Below are 19735 nucleotides of genomic sequence, written 5' to 3'. Positions count from 1 at the left end.
GTAAAGTTACACTGACTAATTTTTTATTACCTTGTTACTACTTTCTTTGTATATAATTATATTATCCAATATGCCTTTATTTTCAGAAAGCTGCCTTAGTTATTTCCTTCTTTTTTTGAAGCTATTACATGTTAAATCATTTTCCCCCCTTTTTTCTTTTTTCAAAGTGAGATTCTACTTCTTTTTCTCCATTTCTATTACTTTTGTCCCATTCTTGTTTTAAACTTTATATTGATTAATTTTCTTTTTTAATTTTTTTAAAGTTATTATTATAATCAGTTTCAATAATATAACAATAAATTTCTAAAGAATTATTTTCCACCATAGTTCGATATAATTCAAATCCTAATTATTTGTGTTGATTTAATCATTCAACCGATTTCTTTACTCTACTTCTATCCATTTTAATTGCATATGGCCTTGTATTTATCATGCATGTTCTTGAATTGGATTTGTAATGTTTCCAAAGTAAAGAATATATGCATAATTAGTGATGAGTTAAAATATCATGAGTTTACACAAAAATAATTTTGTTCAATCTTGAAAAAAAAGGTCCATGAAGAAGAATTGAATGTCCTAAGCCCATATATATCTTTCGCTATAAGCCCTATCAATATTCATTCTGCAAGGCCCAGCCCAATACCTTTTTCTGTCTCTATATATTAACACTTCATTTAAAAGCCCAAACCTTGCCCACTCTCAATAGAAAAAGCCAATACCATAACTAAAAAGGAAATTTACAAATTTCATAACTTTTGAAATTAAAATGAAATTATTATTTCTCAATATTTTGCAATTTTCACATAATCATCAGAATCAAAACTAATATTGCAAATTTAAATACTGATGTAACAATAAAAGGACATTATTTTTGACAAAATGACATCATTCTATTATGTGCATTAACTAAAACAATGTGATTTTATTGCTATATCAATATTTAATTTTGTAATTCCAAATTATTTTAAAAAAATAGTAGTATTATAAAATGGAAATTTAAATGATAATTATTTCATTTAATAAAAATAATTTTCTCTTTGGCCTCTCCCAATATCACTCACTCTATATCTCTCTTTTCATAATTTCCCGACCACCGCATCAGATCACCGCCGCTGCCGTCGTTGGCTTGAAGTCGCCGTCCTCTTTTCAGGTCAAGTTCTTCTTGAAGTCTGCTCTTTATATCCTGATTTGGAATATATGGATTCAAAAAATTGATTGATAAGATTTGTGAGATATTAAAATTTGATGCCAAGTGTTTGATATTTTCACTGAATGATTTATGCTTTGCATTTTTGGTGGAAGCTTTGTGATATAGTACTGAATTGACTTGGATCTATACATGTTTACAGTTGAAAGTGTTGAGCAGAAATGAGTGAGAAAAAGTCTAGGTGACACATGTATTTGTAGTATGAAGTGCCGTAATTTTAAGCTCCATTGCTTTATTTCATGTGTGTTAACTGCTATTATCCAACAGAATTTGGTGGATGGTGGATGAGTTTGGCTTTTGTAGTTTCTACAGATTGCTGCTATCAGCTAATTAGATTCTGTCATGCCTTTAATTCTTTGTATATTTATTAATTGGTGTCAAACTTAACTGCTGAATTTGATGAATGCATTTTGATATTCTGTCAGGATCTATATATCGTTATCGTTTCTAATCTAGCAATAAGAGTTATGAATTGCTTATTAACATCTTTGGAATCTAACAGTGTTTGTTTCTTCGGTTGAATTGGTGCGAGAAAGTCTTGGTTGATTGCTAATGCTATGGTTATGAAGGAACTATAAGTACTTCTTTTGGAACTGTAAATAAGATGCATTCTTGCTGACTGCTTTATTAGTATGCTGCTATTTCAGTGCAGACTGCAGAGATGGATTTCTATGATTGCTAATTGGAAAATGAGCCCATTCCTTAATCTGAATACTCACTGAGTAGGGTTCAAACAAGTTGAATTTAAATACCTTAACCTTCGACATCTCATATCATGGGAAGTTGGGAACTTAGACCGTGCTACTAGATATAGTCTACATTTTGATAGAATCATTGACGTAATACATTTCTTACAAGTTTATAATCTAAAGAAGGGTGGTAAATTGATTACTCCAAAAGCTTAATCCTCATTATATTACCATTGTTTCCTTGTTAACAATGAGTTTGGTTAAACTACAAGGGATTCATTTGATGAAGGATGGGCGTGGCTTCATTGCTTCATTGTCCCCGGTTAGCTTTATTATATAAAGAGCATCCAAGAAGTGCTAATGGTGGTGTATTTATGGGCTGTTATGAATGATACATGTTACAATGTTATGTTTTCCATGGTTATTTGACGCAATTTATTTTATGTAACTGTGATAATGGCTAAATCTTTTCTTGAATATTTCATTTGCAACTGCAGGTTTCTAGAATATTTTATTTGGAAGCTGCAGTTGATTTCATTGTATGGAAATGGAATCAGCAGTCTTTACAACCACTAGAATACTACTATAGTGTTGAGTCATGTTGCTCTGATATTGCTTCTGCCAGCACACTTGTGTGTCGTTATAGAGAAAACTTAACATGCTGGCAGCTACCCAGATCCACCCTGTTATCAATGCCTCCAAAAGGTTTAATTTCTACTTTTTTGTCTACTTGGCTTTCTTTTTATCTGGGGTCACAGCATAAAACAATATGGTTTTTTAATCCTATGAACCCTTCTCTCTGAAATCCTGCAGAGGAAGCTTTATTAATGTAAGAAATCCTGCAAAAGTTGCATCCATTCGCTTCCGGTACCTTGACAGGGGAGTTGGATATGCTGAAGGAGCTAAGACCTCGAAGCTTTTATCCTCGATTCAAAAGAGGGATCATAGTTTTGTTCTGACGCAGATGGTCACGCAAGTGTATCCATATCCGAAGAAGAAGAAATAAGTGAAGTATCCGTATTGAATCTTGAGTCGAATACATTCTTGAGCAAATGGTCACCTCCTCGATACTTATGGCGAGGATTAACCGTTCTGATATTGGCGGGGCAGGTGGTTGCTACAACTGTGAAAGGAAAGATTCACCGGAAAAACACCCTTCAGCAGCTCGAAAGAGTTGGACCTAAATCAGTGGGCGTCTGTCTCCTCACAGCCGCTTTTGTTGGCATGGCCTTCACTATCCAGTTCGTGAGGGAATTCACCAGACTCGGGCTGAACAGATCCATCGGTGGGGTTCTGGCCCTCGCTCCCGTGGCCACATCAATCACATCAATCGTCGTTGCTGGGCGTATCGGAAGCGCCTTCGCTGCAGAGCTGGGGACGATGCAAGTCTCAGAGCAAACCGACACACTGAGAGTTCTTGGTGCGAACCCCGTCGACTATCTCGTGACGCCAAGAGTACTAGCTTCATGCATCGCTCTCCCCTTGCTAACGCTAATGTGCTTCACCCTGGGGATGGTTTCAAGCGCCTTCCTAGCTGATAGCGTCTACGGCATCAGCATCAACATAATCTTGGATTCCGCACAGAGAGCTCTCCGAGGGTGGGATATAATCAGTGCAATGATCAAGTCGGCAGTGTTTGGTTTGATAATATCAATTGTGAGCTGCGCGTGGGGAGTCACCACCATGGGAGGTGCGAAGGGCGTTGGAGAATCAACGACATCGGCTGTTGTCGTCTCCCTTGTCGGGATTTTCATTGCGGATTTCGCGCTGTCTTGTTGCTTTTTCCAGGGAGCTGGAGACACGCTCAAGAATTGTATGTAAATTCGTAGCCACCATAGCTTTTTATTAGACAAACACTTGAATTATATGCTATAGACTGTGTTGAAGCACCTTTGCTCCCTTTCTTCTATGTTCTTGTGTTCTTTTGCTGCTCTTATTCTTTACTTATGAATACAGTATTTTTTTTGTCTGTAGTCTATACGTTGATTTTGTTGAAGGAAAGGAAAGTAGGAGACTTGGAAACCTATAATTTGATTTACTTTTGTGTTTTCATTTTAACTTTAAGTGTGAAATGTATGTCGTTTTAAGCCCTCAATAAAACTTTTGGCTGTCATTGCCAGTCGGCGGCGAGGCCATGTCTTGACACTCGTTGCCGATACTTGTAAATTTTTAAAACAAATTAAGATAAATATTCATAAATTGGGTCTTCTTCTATTAGTTATAGCATCATAATCCAAATTCCAAAATCAAGATCAAATACTTATACCATCATAATCCAAAATCAAGATCATATCTCCATCATTAAATTTCAAAATGAATGGATTAGATTATATCTTACGAATTTCAATAAATAATAGACAAAATATCAACAAAATGGCAAGATCGTCATTTTATTATCATATCATAATTTTCGTATTTTTTATATCAACATAGTGTGTTACAAATATCAACACAATGACATGAGTATTTCAACACAAGTACTCGAGAATATCAACACAATTTAATTGAGATTTTACATGCATTATATTAGATTTTTTGATGTATTTGTTGATAAAAATCTGTTTATCAACATATACGAAAACTAAAATAAAAATCATTAAATTTCATCATCCGAACGTCGTCGTAAGATATGCAATTGAGATCTCGTTAGAATCCTTATAAAATTACCTTTAATTTGATATGTTTTTGGGGAAAAAATAATTTAAATCAAGTGAGTTATGTAAATTTAAAGTTTTGAGATAATTTTAATAAGAGAAAATTGATATTAATACCCTTTAATTTTATTTAATAATGATTTAAATTTAAAATATTATATCAACAGCTGAGATCTCCTAATCAAAATGATTAAAAATTAATCTAATTTTAGATTGGTAATTAGTTAGCAAGATACGTATCCAATATCCATGATTTTAAATGTGGAGCAGATATGTTTATTTAAATGGAGTAATATATTATTTTCTTAATACACCTCTATTATATTTTTAAAATATCATTGAAAAGGATTTGATTACGAAGATATGGGATTAATTCACACCGGATAAAGTATTTTTTTTTCTAAATCTACATATATTTAATTCAAGAAAATATTATTTTCCTATAATGTCGCAAAAAATAAATATGTAAGACACTAATTATTTTAAATAGAATTTTAAATTCATTTTATAATTCTTTTTTGAGAAATCAGTATAATAGTGGGACCCCTACCGAAAAAAAATGGTGTGCCTTGTCCCGAACATCAAAATACTGGGCCGGCCCGAAAGTTAGCTTTGTAAATTATGCCATCGAATAATAGCCATTGCAATTCCACTTTTTCTCCACTCTGCAGCTCAGTGTGTTTGAGAGAGATGGAGAGGTCAAAGAAGAAAGTGTTGCTTTTCTACTGTGTGGAAGCTGAGGAATTGGCTCGCAAAGTTGCTGCTCAATCCAATCTCATCCAGCTTCAATCCATCAACTGGAGGTAAACCCAAAACTCCAACCTTTGGATATATATATTGAATCCGAAATTTGTACGAATTATGTTTCGAAGACTTCTTCTTATGTAAAGATTCGTTTTTTATTTGGTTGGAGAAAGAGACTACACTGCCCTTTCTTCTCCTGTTGTTAATGTAAAGTGGGGTGTTGTCTTTTTTTTCTTTCTTTCTTTCTTTCAATGAGTTCTTGTTGTTTTTTGCAATGCAATTATTCTCTATTTAGATTGAATTGGTTCTTTGCTTAGAGAGATTTGGTGTAAATCATTCTTTTCTTGGCCTCACGCCTAAAAGAATAGTTTTTTTGCAGGAGTTATGTTCTCACCATAAGAATTGATTAAGTTCTATTCTGTTTCTTGAACTCACAGAGTGATTATTTGTGTATTAGGAACTTAATCTGAGTGATGGGAGAGTGATTCTTATGTGTTACTTTCTGCAGTATTGGTGAGGGCTTTGTTTAGATTGTTGTGTTTTGTTTTATGCAGGAGCTTTGCTGATGGATTTCCGAATCTGTTCATTAAAAATGCACATGACATACGAGGCCAACACGTTGCGTTTCTAGGATCGTTCAGCTCCCCTTCGGTCATATTTGAGCAGCTTTCGGTCATTTATGCACTTCCAATGTTGTTCTGTGCCTCATTCTCCGTTGTGTTGCCTTTCTTTCCGACTGGCTCCTTTGAGCGAATCGAAGAAGAGGGTGACGTTGCAACTGCGTTTACCTTGGCTAGAATGCTTTCTAATACTCCTATCTCGAGGGGTGGTCCAACCAGTCTGGTTATCTATGATATACATGCTTTGCAGGTTCCTCTCTTGTGCCAATTCTATTGTTTATGTCGTTCTTTTGTATCTATTCTCTCCGTTTCTCTGGGTGCATCATTGCAGTGTTTTCATAAACAGGGTTAATTTACTAATCTGGATATTATGATTTTACACTTCCTTCGTTCCCAACAACACTTATCATCTGCCATTAGTGTTAAGAAAAGTTGGCCTTATCTGTTACCCTTCAAGAATGCTAGTGAATTACGAATGGTTTTAGTCCTTTACGAAGACTCCAACTTGAAACATATTGTCTGACATCTCTGAGATGGGAATAGCATACTTTACTTACGTCTGCTCCTTTCTCTGCAGGAGAGGTTTTATTTTGGTGATAGTATTCTACCTGTTTTTGAGAGTGGGATCCCACTATTAAAGGAACGGCTTCAGCAACTTCCAGAATCGGATAAGGTTATTGTTGCTTTTCTCAATGATTTTGATGATCTTAAAAACAATCAGGATAGTTTATTTCTGTCAACTATGTTGGAGGCTGTTTTGCCTGACTTCCATTTCCTTGTAGATAGTTGTTGCGTTTCCAGATGATGGAGCGTGGAAACGTTTTCACAAGTTGCTTGATCATTTTCCTATGGTTTGTTGGCCTTGGAAAAATTATCAACATTTTCCTCTTTTGTTTTGCATTTTCTGATACGAGCATTTCACGTCCCCTTATTTGGCCTTTTAGATCATCTGCAACAAAGTTCGTGAAGGCGACAAGAGAATAGTGAGGATAAAAGAGGGCAATCCCGCAGGTTGCCATGTTGTCATTGTTGACGACTTAGTGCAATCAGGTGGCACCTTGATCGAGTGTCAGGTATTCCTTCTCGACTTTGAATACCTTGAAAGGCTGGATTTCTTGAGGCTTTTACTGTTTGATCATAGATTTAATTCAATAATATTTCTTTTGTTGTTTTATCAGAAAGTTTTGGCAGCACAAGGTGCAGCAAAGGTGAGCGCATACGTCACTCATGGTGTGTTTCCAAACAAGTCTTGGGAGCGGTTCGTTCACAAGAACGACAATGGTAGGGTTTCTTCACCCTCGTGCTTATGTTCAATCTCTTGGGTTTCCTTTACGTTTTTCTCATTGTGATGATGCATCTGAAGTTTCAGGGAAGGCGTTCACCCACTTTTGGATCAGTGACTCGTGCCCCCTGACCGTTGAAGCCATCTCCGGAAAAGCTCCTTTCGAAGTGTTGAGCCTTGCTAAATCCATATCCGACGCCCTCCAAATCTAAGGCCCGAACGGCCACCGGAGGAATCCATTGCTCAACTATGACTGTGTTACACTATAGTTTTCATTTTTGAATGTAGAATTTGGTAATCTTGTATTTTTTGGATGATATATATTTGACTATTTGAGTATTATTGCCAAGATCTATCTTTTCATGAAAAGTGGATAAAACAGACATAAACAAAGAATCAAAAGATTAAATTCATTGAACCTCAGCCAATTCCATAAACTTCTATACATACTAAATCAGAAATGAAGAACAATAAAACAAATATTAGTAGTTAAAAAAAGCAGAGACTGTGGAAGGACTGAGCAAAGCAAACAGCAATGGACAGCTATACCAATTTCTTCGTCTCCGATTGTTAAACCATTAGCTTATGTCGTTTGAGCTTTCCCTTCGAGAAACGAGCATCCATCGCAAAAAAGTGGATGCGAAAGTGAAGACTGCCGAACACTTTAATGAATGCAAAAACTGTACAGGAGTCTTGTTAGAATCAGTTGCTCCAAAAACCATACGGCTTCTGATCTTGATCACCCTTTGGGCTGTCGAGAGCATCTCCTGTGTAAGATCCGTCTGGCTGGCGGACAAAAATGTTCAGATTGCTGGATGAGAAGTTCGACTGAGCCATCAAAGACGACAGCGAATTAGCAATTTGAATAGCGATAACTTGCACAACTGAGAAATTTGATGAACACTTTATGAAAATCTGGTTAAATGGGAGTTTATAACTCTGTGGCACAAACACAGCATACCAAATCATCAGATTCTTGGCCCTCGGATTGGAAAAGAATTGGTCGAAACCGCTTATCTTCATTAATCAAACTTGAGTTCTGAAAATGTGAAACGAGAGCGACTTTTCCCTGGATTCTTCCATATGCCAACGCTGCAACTTTTTCGCTGTTGAACTTTTCCCATTTCTTGCCATCAAATGCCTTGAGAGACGCGTGGTGTGAGTCAAATTAGTCTATTATTCGGAATTCATTGAAACGAAGGCCTTATGCAACCAGGGAAGGAATGAAGTACCTCAAAAAATGAGATGATGTGAAGAGGAGAGGCCATATTGATGAAGGCATATCCAACATTGCACTTATTCTGGATCAAGAAAGTTGATGTCGAATCAAAGATTCGATATTGAATCACTAGAAGAGGGAAGAGTTGCTCAAACTAAACATGTAGTACTTACCTTGAAGTCGATTGGCAAATAGAGGAAATCGTATGCACCCTTGTGCGTTTCATCGATAGCTAGAAGAAGCATCTTCGAAGTGTACCTTTAGACATGGACGAGAAGACAGAACAGTTCAGGAGTAAGCATTCAGAATACAAAACCACGTATAAGGCGAGCATTACGAACTCTTACTTGTTCGGGATGTTTTTAATCATCAAAGTGGTCCTAGTATCTTCACCATTTCTGATCTTATCCAAATCGAGTTGGTATTGGCTTTTACAGTCCATTTGGCTTCCGCTGTCAGCCCTTCTTCGACCACGATCCATTGCTCCATCATTGCCTCCAAAACACATAGGACCATTTCTGGACATTGGCATCATCCGGGAGCTAGAAGAACCACTTTCAACGAAAAAACCAATATGTCTTTCCATCTGAATACCCGGTGGAGCGGATCCAACATGAAATGGGAAGCCGGTTCCATGTGCTCTAGATGGAAATGGGAGCCCTTTCTGTGAGGTAATGAGGTCTGAGCGGACAGAGGGACTTCCCCAAAGAAACTGAGGACAAGAAAGCGTTCCTACACTGGACGGCTTGGAATCACTAAACGATGAAGCGGTTCCAGGACTTAAACTTATCATCGAGTCCGGAACAGAAAAGTGTTGCTGATAGGGTGCTCCATGCTCCCCGTTGGTAAATACCCGGTTCGAATGACTTATTCTTGAACCGATGGGTGAAATCTTTACAGGACTTGATACATGAGAAGGGAAAATAGAAGCCAAACCAGACAAGTGAGTGCTACCTACAGGGCTGAGCTTTCCTCCAAAAAGAGGCGACTGACTGTAACCGTGCAAGGACTTTTGCTCGACCGGGCTGCCAAAATACTTCCAAATACCTGCAGAGACACCACAATTGTTAGTTTTTGAATTAAAGCTGTAACAGATTGTTTTAATACACAAACTCTCCATTAACATGCCTGGAGGAGAGTTGCTTATGGGTGAACCTGTTGGATGGCAGAGACCTCGAGCTTCGTCTAGTTCCTGATCTTGGCTCGGTTGCAGCAGTAAGCTGGAGGAGAGGCATGATGAGTTAAAGAAGCAAGATTTTAACTTCACAGTAAAAAAATCATGACAAAAACTTGTGGAAAACAGTGCCAGTGTAGTCGAAAACAAGCATGGTTTTTAGAGGTTACCTGCGACGAGCACCACCAGGCCGGCTAGGTTCAAGCTTTATGCGCTTTCCAGCTATGTCGCATCCGTTCAAAGCCTTAAGAGCTGCATCTGCACCTCTAACATCATAAAACTCGACGAACTTGTGGTGTCGTTTATGTGGCGTTTCCCTTATCTACAGTTAATGCAATTCAGTTCATCAAATACAAGCAAACAAAGTAACATCTCTAGATGCATCATACTACTCGACGCGGTAAGAAGATTTACCTCCCTCACGCCCCCGTAAGCACCAAAAATTTGGCGAAGGTCGTCATTAGATACAGAATCATCAACATTGAACACCACCAAAGTTCCCTGGTTGAGATTTTTTTCAGATGGATTGTCCTGCACGTACCAAGAAACGATAGTCGTATAAGGTATAAGTAATTGAGCGAAACACAGCGAAATCAACAGATGGCAGGGGTTCTCACCTTTGGAATTGAAAAATGGATGTCGAGTTTCCTTCGCCTCAGGGGCGTATTTTGCAAGCCACGCATTGCACTTCGAGCAGCTCTGATGTCATAGTAAGATATCATCACAAAACCCCTATGCTTACATGCTGTATAAAGAGTTCTGATATCTCCATATTGCTATTAAGCAGAAGCAGAAAGAAAAAGTAGAGCATGAATTAGTGTTTTTCGTACGATATTGAGGATATTTCGAAAAATAGTAATTTGAATCTTGTTACACTGACACATACCTCAAAGAGAGACTTCAGTTCAGAATCTTTCACACTACTGTCGATATTGCGAACAAACAATGTCCTTGAAGGATGCTCTCCGTATGGATGTTCACTACTAACCGATCCAACGCTATTTGCAAAGCCATATTGTGCAATGCTGCTGGGACCAATAGAGTCAGGACTCATCCTTGATGTCCCATTGAGTAGATATTCGGGTTCGATTTCCATTCCACCTCCACTTGCAAAAATATCATCATCCAAGTCCTCAAGTTGAGTTGGCAACCAAGAGAGATCGAAATCGTCAGAAAGTTCACCTTCATCACCAGGCAGTGGTTCAAGTACTTCATCTTGTAATTGTAGTTTGCTAAGGCTAGGAAATTCGTCATCCAGCGACAAACCACTTCGGTTGGATTCATTAAAATTAACTACAAACAGAAACAAGCATATCTAATACTTCACTTCACCATAGAATAAAAGAAAATCAAGATAATGACATCAAGATTTCAATTCCTCGTACTTACGCTTCTTATGAAAAAAGATGGGCAACGAAGAAGAAAACAGCCTAGCATGGCTAGTCCTTCCAGGAAGCCCCCACACGTTTTTTTCTTTCCCTCCGGTACTCATGAATGGGATTTTAGGCAGGCCTAGTGACTCGGGTTAGAGGAAAAACTAGTCTCTCAAGTTAATGCAAGAACTCAGAACTTTGCTCAACTCAAATCACTTCCTGCAAGAAACACAACATCAATGATACAATATTAACAAATTATTAGGATTACCAAATTTTCTCCCAAATTCTGTAGTGTTAATTAGGAACAACTCTATCCCATTCTTTATTCATATTCATCTCAATCTTTTAAATCAATCTACTCATCACCGTTCTTCCGCTGTTAAAATAGTTACGTGGATAGACTTTTATTCAAAAAAAACCAAATCCACTCAAATCATTATATAACTATCACTAGGGTTAGCAACATTAAATTTCCAAAATATATTAAGAACATAAATCCATCTAATATTCGTTAACTGAACTAATGAAGGAAGGTTTGTTTACAAATCTCCCGGAAGATATCACGAGAGAGATCCTCAGGAGACTCCGATTAGAAGCATTGCGAGGTGCAAGTGTGTTTGTAAGTCATGACGCCAGTTTGCTACGTCGTATAGCCCGAAATCGGGCCTGGTTTTCGCTAATGAAGACACGGGGTGGTTCACGGTCTGCGATGAGGCCCTCCAACCACTTTGCCAATTCTGGTTGCCTCTTTGTCACGGCTATAATTATCGTTATGTGATTGGATCAGCTGATGGATTTATTTTGTTGTGCGCTACAGTCAATAATATTTGTGAGATTCTTTGCATATGCAATCCAATTACTCGTGAATATATTGAGCTTCCTGCCCTGCCTAGTACATATGTTTTTAACTATGTATATGGATTTGGAATGAGCAAATTAAGTAAGCAATATAAGATTTTATTTAGCAATCACATGTCATGTTTAGTACTATATACTCTAGGAAAAAGAGGGTAGTGGAGAATCATCAGCAGCACCAGACAACATTAGTATGTGTCGTGATGAAATCTTTTTGTTTTTGTATGTTGTCTTGATCTTGAAACCGAGCTCTTTATCAGATATTCTATTCCTTCTCGTGATTATGGTAGCCTTGGATATGATACATATATCAGTACTGGATATTATCTCTATATTCTAGAGGGTCGGCTATGTTTATGCGATTTCCCTATTCTTGTTTATATACCAGCGTCGTTATTTACACCCCAAGCTTTATTTCGCTAGAGATCTGGGTATTCGTAATGTTCAAATCTTGAAGAATAAATTTGATGCAGCCTTAGAAAAGGTTCCGGAGAAGATTGGTGATTTGAAGGAAAAGAACTGGCTGGCGGTCGGAGTTTCACGATTGCTACTGTGTTCGTTGCGGCTGGCGGTCGGATTTTCGACAATTGCTACGAGCAGAAACAATGATTCAAGCACTGTTTCTATCATTGATTGATGAGGATGACTTGTTTTCAGTTCTGAGGTATTGTTACATTTTAGAAATATTCTATTTTAGACAATAGTATATGTTCCATTCCGTTTCTAATATCTTTACACATTAGGCCAAATAATTATTCACATGTGCACTTTCATCATCATTTCAACTATTATTTTTTTGTTAATAGATTCACACAATACTAACTATAGAAAATGTATTCTTAATAATCCCAAATAATTAAATAAATAAAGTGTGAAATATTTTATTATGGTGAGAACTTCATAACATAAAGTTACATTGAATAAGAATATGAAAGGAATCAAATATAGACACACAAGAATGATATGACACGATATTAAATAAATTGACGATAGAATCTTAGAATCTGGAACGCTTGCACTCGAGAGAAGATCCCTGAGGGAATCTATTGGAATCTACGCAGTAATTGTAAACCATGTGATTCTGCTGCACCCATCTGAGTCTGTTTCTCGCCTTGGCGTCGAGCTCCTGAGTCGCGCACGGCGTTCCGGCTGCGCACGAGCCAATGTTGAAGTTCCTGTAGTAAGCGGTGAACGGAGCGTGTGCCCAGTCGGTCTTCACGCGGCCGCCCTGCGTGGCCCAGTCGTCCGCGTTCCAGAGGCTGCAGTATACCCTCATCGGCTGGTTGGTGGGGAAGGCCACGCCAGAGCTACCGTGGTTGTTGAATACTCTTATGGGGCTATTATCCACTAGGAATCTGCACGTTTTAATATAAAATAAGAAAGTAAAAATAAAATGACAGTGACATGTTACTAAAAAAAGGAAGGCTTTTTTTAATTAGACAGACTAAAATGAAAAAAATAGAACTATTGATTGTGGATGTATAATTACATGATTTTGTTGGGGCTCCAGACGATGGAGTAGGTGTGGAAGGCAGCGGTGGGGTCGAACCAGAGATGGAACTGCTGCTCTTTGTCGCCTTTTCCTTTCGAGAACACATTTGTGTGGACTGTGTAGGGATTTCCACTCGGATTTCCAAGAAATTCGAAGTCGATTTCGTCGTGGCCCGGGCCTTGAGACGACAACTGCATTGTTTATAAATATTTATTGTAAGTCAGTCATATTTCAATGCCTTAATGGTTTCAATAATGAAATCAAATTCTAGATTTGAATTTATTCAATTATAAGAAAATACTGACATAGAAAGTGGTGACGGTTCCGGCAGAGTTTCCGGGGATGAGTTTAAGCTGCATGTCGAAGCGGCCGAACAAGAACTCGTTCTTGGACTGGAAACCGGAGCCAGAGGATTGGTCGAGGGAGAGAGAGAGGCCGCGGCCGCCTTCAAGTATCTTGGCGCGGCCTTGGCCAAATGTGGTGGCGGTGTCGTGGTAGAAATCGGCGGCGGTCAAGCAGGCTAAGGCAAGAAAGGCAGAGAGGAATGCTAGAATTGATGCTGCCATTTTTGTGTGTAGTGGAATGAGAGTGAGAAAGAGATATGGTTATGGATGCAGAGGCATGGAATTTGGAAGAGTATATATATTGGGAAAGTGTGAGCTGGCTATTGCAGGGCAATCACAATTATTGAACGCGTTATTCATTAGGCAATGGGTCATTTCCACCCATTGTTATTACTTATTAGATTCGGTTGGCGCCTATACCAACAGGAACATGTCTTCACCACATACATATGACCATGAAAGAACGTTGCTCTTTCTCACTCGCGTCCAGTATCGGATCCAGAATTTTTTAATTTAGGTGTGCCGTAAATAATTATACTGAATTTATTTTTAAAATTAGATTGATATGTTTTCTCAATCACAATTGTATTTCCTCTGTCTCTGAAAAGTATAAACTATTTCCTTTTTAGTTCGTCCCTGAAAATTATGAATTTTCTAATTTTTGAAACTAATTTTTTCTCTAATAAGGTGTGACTCATTCTCCACTAACAATATTTTTAAAACTTTTTCTTTCTATCTCTTTCTTATTTTTCCAAATATGCATTAACACTCGTGCGAACCAAATGTTCATACTCTTTCGGGACGGAGGGGGTATATTTTTTTTATCACTAATTAAGAACTTGTGTTGCCAGACTTTCACAGTTTCACTGTTTAAAATGAAGGCGAATTTATTTTAATTTTAAACGAGGTGCCGTTTAAATAAAATTCCAATTGTTTTAAAAAATAGAAGTTAGAGCACATAGAATGATAATAAAGTGATAAAGGCATTAGTGTATAAATTATGAATTTGTAAGTTTTGTTGGTAGAATTAATATTTTATAGAAATTAATACAGAATGTTAGGCGGCGGTGGCAATTTCTTGGCAGCCTCTTATTATAAAGAGTCTACCAACTTCTGATCATTTCCTTGAGTTGAGACCAATTTTTTAGAAGAGAGGGCCCCTTTCCATTTAGTAGAGTTGATGCATCACATACATATACTAATATTTCTCTTGAGAATTAATTTCTTTATAAAAGAATACTAATATAATGTTACTTTATTCTTATTACTTTGTTTTTTTCTTTGGTTTTTAGGGATTACTAATCATGTAGTTAGGATATTTAGTTTGCTGATTAGTATTTAATTTGTTAATTTGGTGAACTATTTGAAATTCTTTTTTATTAAATATATTCGTTTGGACTTTATCGCAAGATATTACTACGTTTTCAAACTCATGATTATTAGGAGTATAGTTTATAGTTTGAACAGTAATGCTATAATTTGATTTTTAATGTCTATTTTCTTTCATTTATTTTTATGTCTTCTATTTAATTTTCAAAAATAAATTATATTGTGTAAAAATAACTAGAGCTACTAAATTATTTATCACAATTTAATGTAATAAAACATTGAATTATTAAGGAAACGTTGTACTTTTTGCTAGATCTCTTACCTATTTAGACCTTGATGTTTTTATTTCATTAGATTCTCGTAGTACATTTTTTTTCTTTTTATATTATCTTGCTACTTGTATTTTATTGATTGTATTACAATAGCTCGATTTCAAAATCAAAACAATAAACGTGAGATTGTTCTCGAAATCAATACAAACAAGTGAAGAATTTCCATTCAAATATTAAATGAGATCACCCGGCGTGAGAATGATAAAAATTTAGTGTTTTATTTCTTCATTCTTAATCAACAAATATCTCCACACATATTTGTAATATGTGTCACAGACACAATTGCACTTTATAATGCTTCTAATATTCAGTCTTCCCAAGATGTTTCTCATCATCTTCTCCGATAGTTTTGTAAAGAAAACCTCCTCCATCTCAGACTCACGTTTATTAGAGAATAGTAGAATTAGATGAAGAAAAAAACTATTCTTCTAACTTATATTTATAACCAATTAATCCTATTGTGAATGGGAAACGGTCTAAATTAAGTGAATATTTGCCGTTTGTTTGTTAGGAAAGAAATCTTTTTGGAGATTATAATTTCTCTTCCAAAATGTATAGTCGATATTCCCGTAGATATAGACATAGACATAGCCGACCTTCCAAAATGCATAGTCGATAGGTGTGTATGTAGTCAACATAAAAAAGAGGAGGAAGAGGAAGACTGTCAAATAACTCGGTTTCAAGATCAAAGCAACAGATCAATTTGTTCCCCTCACAATCAGATGCCAACCAGTGAAAATTCCCGTTCAAAAATGCAGCAGTGTCATAATTTGCTATAGGAATAACCTATGCTGCATCTGAGATTCGTCTCCATGACTCTTCTCCTAGTGTACATACATAATAAAATCCAAATTCATCACCGTATAAAATCTTATATTTCCCACTTAATTTACTAATTCCAAATCCAAAAATGCAAGAAAGTGTAGGTTGAGAAGGAAGTTCAACACATTCACGAGTAATTAGATTGCATACTAATAGAGTATTAGCATGTCCATACCTCAGCAAATATAAACCATTAACTGAATCGATGCGATAAGTAACAACTTGTGGAACATGAACATAATAGGAATGGGTCCGAAATTTGAAAAGTGGCACGTAGGTCTCACCGTCGTAGACTGTGTAGGTGTCTCTATAAGAGAAGACCAGTTTTGGAGTATACAACATAACAAAGTCACCCCCTCCTATCAGATCGCGCCATAACTTAGAAACACACTTCCACCTTATAATGCTTCTAATCGGGAGTCTTCGGATTATGTCTCTCATAATCTCTTCCGGAAGATACAAATCTTTCTTCGTTTCAAATTCAGCATTCCCCTTCCAACAAGTTAATGATCTTCATCAATAACTGCAGTGGTAATTGTAAATATTGAAAAAAAAACAGGAGTATAAAATTTGAGACTAGGGAATGAAGTAAAAATTATTCTTCTAATTCTATTTATATAAACCAATGAGTCCTTTTCTGAATGGAAACGGTGTAAATCATGTCAAGTAAATTTCAAATCGAGCGATATTTTCTATTCATTTACTTGGTTCCTTAATTATAGCTATATTGGTTTATTGTTCACTTTTAATAGGTTAATAACTTGATATATTAATTTTTTTTTCGAAGACTTAAGTAAATATTGATATATTGGGAGCGCATAATTATATAAGGTTAGAATAGGTTGAACTAATTATGGAATACATTAGATTTTTTTTTCCAAATTAGTAAAATAAAATCTTTAACCTAAAATAAATAAATTAATAAATACACAGTTGACATATAGGGATGTATTGGAAAAAGGAAACAATTGAACGAATGAAACTTTATATTGAGATAGATTTAGATATATTATTATTCTTCGGTTCTTCCACCGTTGCCATTTACTATATCCGGATTTTCCTTTTGCTCACAACCAGGAATGTTAAAGCAGAGTGAAAACCTGCAGGTTAAGGAAAATATAATTTCGGGTCGAATTTGAATAACCTGTCAATAATTAATACTATTACTATGTTTCTTATTCCTTTATAATAGAGTAGTTAAAATTGGGTTATCATTTTCTCATTTTTAATTAAATTATTGTGCCAGATTCATATTGCTATCATGTCATTCTGGTATTGTGTTGTTAGCATGTCATGTCAAAACGAATCATATGGTGTTGTTTTTGGATCGTGTCCGGATTCAAATATAATAGGTCAAGTTCGTGTTTGGAAAAAAAAATTCCTTCTAAGGTTGCATCCGGTTTGGTTTCTACATATTAGGTCATTAGCATGTCATTCCGATCCTAAACTAACCCGAATAGCTTACTAAATTTATAAGGGTAGTGTGAGAAGCTGCCGAGAAATAGGCACTGCCGCCTCTATTTACTTAAAAGTACTACATCCGTCCCACAATAAGAGTCACATTTAGTGTAGACATTAGTTTTAAAAAATGTAAAGAAAATAGGTTGAATAAGTTAGTGGACTATAAGTCTCACTTATATATATATATTAGTTTTATAATAAGTAGGTGAAATGTGGGGCTTATTTACCATTTATGGTAACAGTGAAATATAACTCTTATCGGAGAATGACTGAAATGGCAAAATGTGATTCTTATTGTGGAACGGATGTAGTATATAATAATTCCACCACCAAAATCACAATTTATCTTTTTTATTTAATTTGTTATCATGCTATGTCCTTCCGTCCCTGAGTCACATTTAATGTGTGCACGAATTTTAATAAATGTAAAGAATAGTTGGTTGAAAAAGTTAGTAGAATATGAAGTTCACTTTTTTATATTAGTTTTATAATAAAACGTGAGTGGAGTTGGACCTACTTACCATTTATGGTAAAAATGAAATGTGACACTTATGGTTGGACTGACCAAAATGGTAAAATGTGACTCTTATTGTGGTACGAATGGAGTAATATTTTATTAAACATTACTATAGCTTTGAAAATTTAAGCGCATGTTGCATTTTAAAATATGAGAAAGTGTACAGATCACTAATCGCCAATCGATGCTTGCAATTTAACTTGCGAATTTGTAAGCACAATAAAAATTCCTGAGCAATTATGATACAACTATAGGTTATGAGTTTTTTCAATAATAATTATACCATCAACTTTTACAAGTAGGATATGACGTGGAAATTGATTAAATAACAGCTGATGGCGTGTCATATATTATAGACAACGTAATTAAAATTCAATCATTCTATAAAGAAGGATATAATGAAATAAGGATCAAATAAAATTTAAAAATACATAATGGCCTACTAAAATGAAAAGGTAGTACAATAATATATAAAAATACAAGAATTTATGAATACATTTTGTCTAACAAAAACGTAAAGACTGAATATTATTAGCTGGATCTAAGAATGACAATGGTTGAACATTGTGAATTCCCATAGCTTTGAGTGAAACAAAATTTGGGATATAACTAACCATGTTAGAATAATATTCTTTAGATCGCCCAAGAAGACTATCACAAGTTTCAACAGCTCCGGTCTTTTTTGAGTATATGAATGGGCAACTAGTATAGAACAATAAGTCACCATTTGCCAAAATTTTGAGCGGCCAAACAATGTAAGACCGACTAACTATTTGTCTACTGTGGAAGGTATATTCGTTTACCCAAGAATTCTCATCTCCGTACTTGTTCATCCACCAACTAACAAACTTGAAACGATTTAAAGTATCCCAAGAACATATGCATAAACATAGCCGACCTTCCAAAATGCATAGTCTATACGCGTGAAGTATGTGGTAGAGATCAACACCATGAGGAAGAGAAAGACTGAAAAAATAATTTAGTTTCAAGATCAAAGCAACAAATCAATTTATTCCCCTCGCAATCAGATGCCAACTAGTGAAGATTCCTGTTCAAAAATGCTGCAGTATCAAATTCCAAATTAAAATTACCCAATGCTACATCTGAGATGCTTCTCCAGGACTCTTCTCCTAGGGTACATATATGATAAGAGCCAAATTTATAACCATAAAAATCTTATATTTACCACTTAATTTGCTCACTCCAAATCCAACAATGAGAGAATGTGTTGGTAGAGGAGGAAGTTTAACATACTCACGAGTAATTGGATTGCATACGAACAATTTATCAATCCATCCATTGCACGTCAGAATTAAACCATTAACTGAATTAATTAATGCACGAGAAACCAGTCGTGGAAAATTTATATAAGAAAGATGGGCCCCAAATTCAAAAGGTGGCTTGCAGGCCTCACCATCGTAGACCGTGTAGGTGTCCCTATGACCAGAGGAGAAAGCAAGTTTCGGAGTATGCAGAGTATGCGATGTGACAAACTCACCCCCTTCTATCAGATCGCGCCATGATTTAGAAACACGCTTCCACCTTATAATGCTTCTAATCGGAAGTCTTTGGACGATCTCTCTCGTAATCTCTTCCGGAAGATACAAATCTTCCTTCG

At 36.1% G+C, this 19735-nt stretch overlaps 3 protein-coding genes and 1 pseudogene across 4 annotated transcripts; 2 read left to right on the top strand and 2 right to left on the bottom strand.

The window, feature by feature from the left end:
• The first annotated feature begins 1028 nt into the window (after positions 1-1028).
• Positions 1029-3805, top strand: LOC121755192 (annotated as a pseudogene).
• Positions 3806-5168: 1363 nt separating this feature from the next.
• LOC121756307 (ribose-phosphate pyrophosphokinase 4-like) lies at positions 5169-7545 on the top strand. 2 transcript variants are annotated; one of them, XM_042151813.1, is made up of 7 exons: positions 5169-5353; positions 5849-6164; positions 6492-6587; positions 6697-6765; positions 6859-6987; positions 7093-7195; positions 7284-7545. In XM_042151813.1, the coding sequence occupies exons 1-7, from the start codon at positions 5172-5174 to the stop codon at positions 7406-7408; spliced, it is 1020 nt and encodes a 339-aa protein (XP_042007747.1). In that variant the 5' UTR covers positions 5169-5171; the 3' UTR covers positions 7409-7545. The 2 variants fall into 2 exon arrangements, with proteins under 2 accessions (XP_042007747.1, XP_042007746.1); XM_042151812.1 differs by having other exon boundaries at positions 5171-5353; positions 7278-7545.
• A 353-nt stretch (positions 7546-7898) lies between these two features.
• LOC121756039 (protein MEI2-like 5) lies at positions 7899-11100 on the bottom strand. The gene is made up of 11 exons (XM_042151495.1): positions 10979-11100; positions 10476-10882; positions 10207-10365; positions 10004-10120; positions 9760-9911; positions 9544-9635; positions 8763-9462; positions 8589-8673; positions 8429-8497; positions 8158-8337; positions 7899-8024 (listed from the first exon to the last, which is right to left on the bottom strand). The coding sequence occupies exons 1-11, from the start codon at positions 11079-11081 to the stop codon at positions 7899-7901; spliced, it is 2190 nt and encodes a 729-aa protein (XP_042007429.1). The 5' UTR covers positions 11082-11100.
• Positions 11101-12676: 1576 nt separating this feature from the next.
• Positions 12677-13914, bottom strand: LOC121756038 (xyloglucan endotransglucosylase/hydrolase protein 24-like; the record flags this gene model as incomplete). The annotated part of the gene is made up of 3 exons (XM_042151493.1): positions 12677-13175; positions 13310-13503; positions 13618-13914. Coding segments are annotated over 3 exons (849 nt in total), but the record flags the coding sequence as incomplete, so codon positions are not given.
• Between the last annotated feature and the right edge of the window lie 5821 nt (positions 13915-19735).

Source organism: Salvia splendens, chromosome 11, assembly GCF_004379255.2.
Source record: "Salvia splendens isolate huo1 chromosome 11, SspV2, whole genome shotgun sequence".
Taxonomy (NCBI): Eukaryota; Viridiplantae; Streptophyta; class Magnoliopsida; order Lamiales; family Lamiaceae; genus Salvia; species Salvia splendens.
Note: the sequence above shows the minus strand (reverse complement) of the source record. Positions and strands in the feature narration are given on the sequence as shown.

What these genes read in the sequence shown, in the direction of transcription:
- LOC121756307 (XM_042151812.1), top strand. Translation starts at nt 5,172, where the DNA reads ATGCCATCGAATAATAGCCATTGCAATTCCACTTTTTCTCCACTCTGC. An exon ending in CTTCAATCCATCAACTGGAG is followed by an intron (nt 5,354 to 5,848) that starts GTAAACCCAAAA and finishes TGTTTTATGCAG; the next exon opens with GAGCTTTGCTGATGGATTTC. An exon ending in AACTTCCAGAATCGGATAAG is followed by an intron (nt 6,588 to 6,696) that starts GTTATTGTTGCT and finishes ATTTCCTTGTAG; the next exon opens with ATAGTTGTTGCGTTTCCAGA.
- LOC121756039 (XM_042151495.1), bottom strand. Translation starts at nt 11,081, where the DNA reads ATGAGTACCGGAGGGAAAGAAAAAAACGTGTGGGGGCTTCCTGGAAGG. An exon ending in TCCATTTTTCAATTCCAAAG is followed by an intron (nt 10,121 to 10,206) that starts GTGAGAACCCCT and finishes TGGTACGTGCAG; the next exon opens with GACAATCCATCTGAAAAAAA. An exon ending in ATTAAAAACATCCCGAACAA is followed by an intron (nt 8,674 to 8,762) that starts GTAAGAGTTCGT and finishes CCATGTCTAAAG; the next exon opens with GTACACTTCGAAGATGCTTC.